Raw genomic sequence first — 7,902 nt, forward strand, 5'->3', positions numbered from 1 at the left:
CCTCTCCATTGCTCAGACTGCTCACCTTCAATGTAGTTGGCACTGTCATTCTGCTCATTTCTATTCTTCCACATCCTTGATTGCGTCTATGTTTTCCTGTCTGACGTTGGCTTTCTATTATTCTCTTTGGGCACTTTTTGAAGAAATGTCCTATCTCCTCACAGTTTCAACATTTCTGTCCCCTAGCTGGACAAGCAGGATCTCTGGCAAAATGTCCTCGCCTCCCACAATTATAGCAAGTGTTACTGGTATAATGTCTTTTACCTGCTTTTGGGGCACTTCTCCTCTGGCCTTGTTTCTTTCCACCGACTGCATTTACTTTACTTGAGGTTTCCTCTCTCCCATTGACTGCATTGTAAGTCAACAGCTTCTTGGGCATGAGCGATAACAAGTATATCACTAGTTAGTCGTTTTGTTTCTCGAGAAACTTTCTGCGTATATGCATAGAGTAACATTTATCAACATGTACTTGCTCATTGTCTGAGCCTACATACTAACTGGTCGACCATCTCGTCACTGGTCTGGGCAATTTGTCTAAACTTGTGTCTCTCAAATGGTATGTTTGCTTTGGGGACAAAATGATTGTTCAATACTTGCAGCGTGTCCTCGTACTTTTTGTCAGGGTCTTCACCTACCAGCATGAAATAAATCTCTTTCTCTTGCACTCCTTGTCAAGCAGTATGTAACAGTAATGCTTGTTTCTGTGCTTCTGCAGTTACTCCCTTACCGACTAGATAGAGTTCAAATGCTCTTATCCATTTCTTCGATCTTTGAGAAATGGTGTTTGGGTCTTCATTGACGTTAAAACAAGTCAGGTCTCTGATGTCCAATAAAGTCATGTTTCCCCAGGCGGCACTGTTTCCCTCGGACATCTTCCAGGCATCCACGATGAAATTGTGATGAAATAGTTCTATTTACCTTCTCTGAGGATCCCACCTCGTCGCCAGATATAACATTCGCCTGGGCATTGATGCATATGATGTTATCATATTACAATGCTTTATTCACGTGAACACACAATGCCCGCCATTACAGAGAACAGCAACAACAACGAACAGTATTCTGGGTAAGCCCAGGTCAAAGGTCTATAGAGTTTAGGATACAACATCCTTGCAAGAAGGGCAGTTTCTGTCTAATGAAGTTGGTGAGCAACAGCCGTGAACAATTGGAGACTATACCAAAAGAAAAAAAGAGCTGAGGAAATCAAAGATCTGAAGCTGGAATACGACTGCTTACCAGTAAAGCGTGCCCTAGGTACATCATTGTCGGTGAATCAGACACAGTAGGATTCCAGATGAACATTAAAAACAGGCCTGCAACAAGAAGAGGCATACTATCAATTATCAGCTCAGTATATGATCCCATTAGACTTGCAGCCCCATTCATCCTACCTGCAAGAATATTACCTCAAGACTTGTGTCGTAGAGGTATTGACTGGGATGCAAAGATCAAAGACGACGATTGGAAGACATGACAAAGATGGCTATCAGATCTTCCAAAACTAGAAAACGTATTAGCTCAGAGGAGCTATAAACCAACAGACTTTGGCGAAGTCAAGATTTGTGAAATACATCACTTTTCTGATGCTAGTGAATGTGGATATGGTGTTGCATTGTATATTGGACTCATACACAAAGACGAAAGAAGGCACTGTGCCTTCCTTATGGGGAAAGCAAGGGTTGAACCACCGAAGAAAATTACCATCCTACGCCTGGAACTGACAGCAGCTACAGTTGCGGTGAGAATGAACAGAATGTTGGCAGAAGAACTCAACATTAAAAATGACAAAGTATCTTTCTGGACAGACAGGACATCAGTGATCAAGTACTGTGCCAATGAAACCTCCCAATTCTACATCTTCGTAGCCAATCAAATTAACATTACACATGGAGGTTCGGACAGTAAACAGTGGAAGTATGTCGACACAAAATACAACCAAGCAGACGACGCATCTAGGGGACTGACTGCAGTTATTTTCTGCAAAACAAAAGATGGCTGCAAGAACCAGATTTCCTGTGGAAACGAGAAAGAGGATGGGCTACACAGCAGGACATCTCCAGAGCGCTATATAATAAAGACCCAGAAGTCAAGCGGGAAGCATCTGTGTACAGCACATACCAGTAGAGCAGGAGTTTGGGGTAGAAAAGATCTACTATGCTATTCCAGCATGATGAAACTAAAGAAGATAGAGGGATGGTTTCTGCTAGCAAAGAAAATCCTTCAAGACAGGTGATATAAAAGAAAACAAAGGGGTGAAGACATCAATGGAGATTCCATGGAAGAGAGCTGTGAAACAACAATCCCACCTCTTTCACTAGATAATCTACTAAGGGCAGAAGATGCCATCATGAATTACGTGCAACGAAAGCATTTTCCAGACAAAATGGCACTACAAAAGAGAAAGCAACAGGTCAGGAGATAAGCCCATTATATAAATTAGACCCAATTTTGGGATAAATGAATAATACAAGTTGGCGGATGCCTGGAATATGCCTCAGTGTCACCAGACAGCAAGCACCCGATAGTGTTGCCTAAAGACTCACCAGTGTGAACATTCATACTCCAAGAAACCCACAAAGAAGTCGGACACCTTGGAAGGAACTCAGGGCTGGCAAAGCTAAGAGAGAAATAATGGATTCTACGAGCGCCTACAGCAATCCACAACCTCGTAGCCAAATGTGTCATCTGTAGAAAATATAGAGCCAAAAAAATCTTATGTATGTCAAATCCAGCTGGGTTTGATTGCATTTATCTAGCTCGTCCCAAAGGGACGGACGCATCTTTCAACCTTTCAGCTTGGTGAAAAACTCATTTATTGATTCGCCAAAGGCCTGTGGACTCGCTTATTTTGCACAAGTGCTACATGGACACAGGAAAAAGTTGTTGAATACTCACTGTTTCAGTGAATCAGCCATGATGAGAGTTCTCAAATCAAAAAATGTTGCCGAGCTCAAATACAAATGTCTTCAATGTCATTGTTATACAAGAGTTAGCATTCCAAAGTCTGTCACCCTGATTTTTTTCACAGTTTTGAGAAGTCTGGCATTTCCATCTGAATGATTGAACGACGTGAAACGCAAAATTCCATCGCATGTTATCTGGCAATATGTACAGTAGAAATACTGTATACCGTCGTATAAGCTTAAACTCCACAAAATGTCCACAGACGGCATAAACATTCTGAAAGGATTTCCTAAACGTCCTGCTTGTTACCTTAGGGACTCACTTGTGATGTCCTGAAAAGTATTCTCTGCAGTAATTCCAGTTTCTGTCAACATGCAAAGCTCAACGACAAGATTATAGCACGAGACGTAGTGTACAGACTACACATTCACGCGCAGGTAAACTCAATTGCCCATGCTCATATTGGCAGACTACACTGGCAAACGAGTGCGCATGCGTGATGGTATATTTGCAGCAAATACACTGGCATATATAGACTCTCCATAGTCACTGTGCCTTGTTTTGTGCGCGCCCACGACTGCCACGATGGGCCTGCATTCGAACACCTCTTTTTCAGAATTCCCACAGCTTCAATGAACTGTTATTAGATTTCTATATAATACTTATAGCCCCTACACTTGTAATAATAATAATATAATAATAATAATAAAATAATAATAATAATAATAATAATAATAATAACTATAATTATAATAATAATAATAATAATAATAATAATAATAATAATAAATAATAATATTTAATTCTTAAAAAACGCACTCCCAAACATCTCCGTGCGCTGTACACAACTATTAAAAACGATACAAGAAGACAGTTAAAAACTTGAAACCTGCAATTTACGAGTAAAATTTAGTAAAAAGGTGGGACTTTAAAAACGTTTAAAAGATGCAATATTTCTGGCGCAATGAATTTCTGAAGGCAGTGCATTTCATACCAAAGGAGCACATACCGAAAACCGTAGGACTTATTAAAGTAGCCACGTGGAGGAGTCACATGCAATTTCTCTGAAGATCGTAAATCTCTTGCCGGTACACATAGGTCAATTAAATCAGTCAAATACAGAGGTGCATCACATGTGACAATCTTGAAAGTAGTTAGTAAAATCTTGAAATGTATTCGAGCTTTTACAGGTAGCCAGTGTAAATCAATTGAACGAGAGTGATGTGGTCATATTTTCGCGCTACCTGTGACTAGGCGGACTGCCGCATTCTGAACAGACTGCAGATGATGTAACAGGTCATTTGAAATGCCATAAAACAGACTGTTGCAATAGTCAAGTCTGGAGGTAATGAATGCGTGGATGAGTTTCTCTGTAGTGGGCTTGTCCAGTAATTTACGAATTTTACCTATTTTTGACAAAGAGAAATATGCGTTCCTACAAAGCTGACTGGTATGGTCACACATAAAGCCATCCCTGTTGAGAATAACTCCAAGATTCCGAACGAAAGGGGAGGGAGTGATGTTAAGTTCACCAATCCTGAGGTTATTCAGTTCTGCTGCATCTTTTTTAAGCCTGATGAAAAATGAACAACTTCAGTTTTGTTATCGTTCAGCACCAGCATGTTACTTCTCATCATCAAGATCATGGCCGACTATAATATCCTCTAGTGGTGCTGTGTAGAGCGTGAATAAAATTGGCCCGAGGACAGATCCCTGTGGAACGCCATACTTCACTTGCGAATGATGAGAAAACACAGTTCCAACCTTGACACGATGACTGCGATCGGCAAGATATGATCGAAACCACGAAAGTACTGTACCAGTGATTCCAAATCTAGATCGGAGGCGATGTAATAAAATATCATGGTCGATCGTATCAAATGCGGCGGACAGATCAAGCATGACGAGAATAACATCCTTCTTTTGATTCAGGGCAAGCATAATGTCGTTATGGACGCGTAGGAGAGCGGTCTCAGTGCTATGGTTGGCACGATATGCACTCTGACATCTTGTGAAAAGCTGATACCTGTAGAGATGATCGTATAACTGCTGGCAAGAACTTTGGATAGAAAAGGAAGATTGGACACAGGTCTGTAGTTCTTCAAGATATTCTGGTCAAGATGTGATTTTTTCAACAATGGCCGAATTATAGCTGATTTAAAGAGACTTGGAACAATGCCAGATGAAAGTGATGCGTTGAAAAGTTGGGTGAGGAATGGTGCGAGCAGATGCGATCAATGGGCTCCGAGGGAAATTTTGTGTCCAGTATTTCATGACAATATCAATGACAATGGCTTGTTTGAAAAAGAGGTCTGTTTCTAGAGAGACTGCACTAAATACATGAAACTTTGTAAAGATGTTAATACAGGGCTCTGATAGCATACGATGACGTATGTCAGTATAGCATCAATTAATTGATAATTTGCATATTTAATGATTTTTTGTAATTGGGGTGATGAAACTTGTTAGAGATTTTTAGGACACAGTCTTATGTAATTTTGCAAAGACAATTAGCAGTGTCAGGTGAATTAATTGCTAATTTGCATATTTGATGAACTTTCCGAATTAGTGGGCTATCTCCAGAACTACTGCTTTAAATTTGATGAAACATGGTAGAGATGTTAATCTTGCATTACTCTAATACTTTGTGAAGAAATTTAGCAGTATCATGTCAATTAATTGCTTATTGCATGTCTAATGTTTTTTGATATGTCATAAAATAATGCATCAAATTAGATGAATTAGGCTGATATGTCAAAAAATATTCATCATATATCACAAAAATTGGTTAGGAAATTGAGCTCACACTGCTTAAACATTTGAATAAAGAAATTTATCAGTATCATTCAAATTAATTGATAATTTGCGTCTTTAATGAACTTTCCCTAATAAGTGGGCTATGTTCAGAAATAATGCATCAAATTGATGAAACGTGGTACAAATGTCGATCATCCAGTAGTTGTATGGTATGCAAAGATATGTAGTAGTATCATGTCAATTATCTGCTGATTAGCACATTTAATGAATTTTCGTTATTATAATTAGGCTGATATGGCGAGAATGGTTCGTCAAATTTCATGAAACTTGGTACAGATGTTTAGTTCACATTGCATTAACATTGAATAAAGACACTATGCAGTGACATGTTAATTAATATTCAATTTACATATGTAATGAACTTCCTAATGAGAATTGAATGTCCGGAAACACTTCATCACAGTTGATGAAACTTTGTTCAGATATTGATATCAGAGTGCTGTAATACAATACATTGACACTTGACAGTGTTGTTATGAAATGTGTTACACGTGATAATCTGTCAGTATTATAATAGAATTCAAAAATGTTTGGCAATATCCTGTCGATTAATTACTAATTGACTTATTTATGACTTCTTTGTAATTAGAGTGTCAGCCAAAATTGGTTTTACGTTTTTACCATGATCATGGAACTCATCTCCAATCACACACCAAATTAATGAACATGACTCTATCTTCTCCAAGGACTTGTAATCAAAGCATCCATTAACAAGTTCGACTGTGTCATCGATGATGACTTGTTGGTGATGCTTTTTGTGTGGACTATTTTGGTAATGAGACTGAACATTCAGTTAAATACCGGAAACAGGATCAATGATTACCCTCCGATGAATCATCCTACTGAACATCAAATAATTCCCACAAATTCTGAAGGAAGAATAAATAAAAGATGCTCTGTCTCCATATAGACAGGCGCTGGCATGCAGACACCTTCTACGGATCCAAAAAATTTCATTCTCACAGACATCAAACACGTCAAGGGCATGGACAGAGCAAAGAGACAAAAGAACCATGGGAAGGCCCTCGATCCTTTCTATCAAGGTATGTCCGGGGGTATGATGGCCCTAAGGCAAATGGCGCCTCGAGAGCCTAGCACATGCATAAAGGACTAGGATGTCCTTGTCCCTGAAGGCATGCCAATAAAGGCTTGTGATGAACCCTTCATTAGGCTTTATTCTCTTGTCCCCATAGAGAGCAAATGTATGACGTTTAATCTGTTTTCTTCACAGATGCATGGTCCCTTCGAATAGATGTAAGGTTTAAAAATGGCTCCTCACTTAGCGTATGGGCCAAACTTTTCTGCCAGAGGCATATGACTATGGAGTACTTTCATAGCTCTTTCATCACCACTTCACATATTGGTTGATGTCATCACAATTAACCTTGAAATAACAAACAGAATCGATTCTTCACTAGTCCTGCTGGCTGTTCCTCTTATAGTTTAATTCATACCGAACATGCTCATAAACTACCATGACTCAATGTCTTACCCTCCCGGTTCAAACCACTCATATAGGACTTGGTCTTCGACAGGTCTCTTGGAAAAGGAGGCACATTGAGGGGGATTTGCGGTCGGAGACTGGTCCCTATGTATATTTTTTGCAAATGGTTTTAACTGGTACCCTAATAGTGTGAATTCTGGCTGGAATTTACACTCAAGTGTTCCTGTATGAAAGCTGTTGCTACATTACATTGTGTACCTTGGATACTACATTAAAATCCCAGCCAGCATTTACACACAAGTGTTCCTGTATGGTGCATGGTTACCTTGGATACTGCATTTTGCAGGAACACATGCTCTTAAAACCCATCCAACATTTACACACAAGGATGTTCGATAAAGCGATTTAAGTAACTTTAACTTTGTCTTTGTCCCCATTTCCCCATTTCGGTGAGAGTTGCATAACTTGATGAGTTGCGTGGCTGCATGTTGTGAGTCTCCTGAGTGAAATGGAGGGGGGGTGCGACAAAACTGGTGGTCTACTGCTTCCCCAGTTTTGGCGAGAGTTGCCTGTTTGGAGGCCTGTGAGAATTGTGTGTTGTGAGCCTTCAGGATGAAACAGAAGCTTACCAATGGGTGTGGTCCAGGACCGGCATCGTGTAAGATACCTATGTAAGCAACAAGTGGGTGACCTAAAATGACCATTAAGCAACTTGCACAAAAGTTGTGCAAGGTTAA

At 39.7% G+C, this 7,902-nt stretch overlaps 1 protein-coding gene across 1 annotated transcript; it reads left to right on the plus strand.

The window, feature by feature from the left end:
• Positions 1 to 1,019: 1,019 nt before the first annotated feature.
• On the plus strand, positions 1,020 to 2,233 carry LOC139125453 (uncharacterized). Its single transcript, XM_070691535.1, has 2 exons — positions 1,020 to 1,066; positions 1,591 to 2,233. Exons 1-2 carry the CDS (start codon positions 1,020 to 1,022, stop codon positions 2,231 to 2,233), a joined length of 690 nt encoding a protein of 229 aa, XP_070547636.1.
• Positions 2,234 to 7,902: the final 5,669 nt, after the last annotated feature.

This window comes from Ptychodera flava (genome assembly GCF_041260155.1).
Source record: "Ptychodera flava strain L36383 chromosome 3 unlocalized genomic scaffold, AS_Pfla_20210202 Scaffold_25__1_contigs__length_14229661_pilon, whole genome shotgun sequence".
NCBI lineage: Eukaryota > Metazoa > Hemichordata > Enteropneusta > Ptychoderidae > Ptychodera > Ptychodera flava.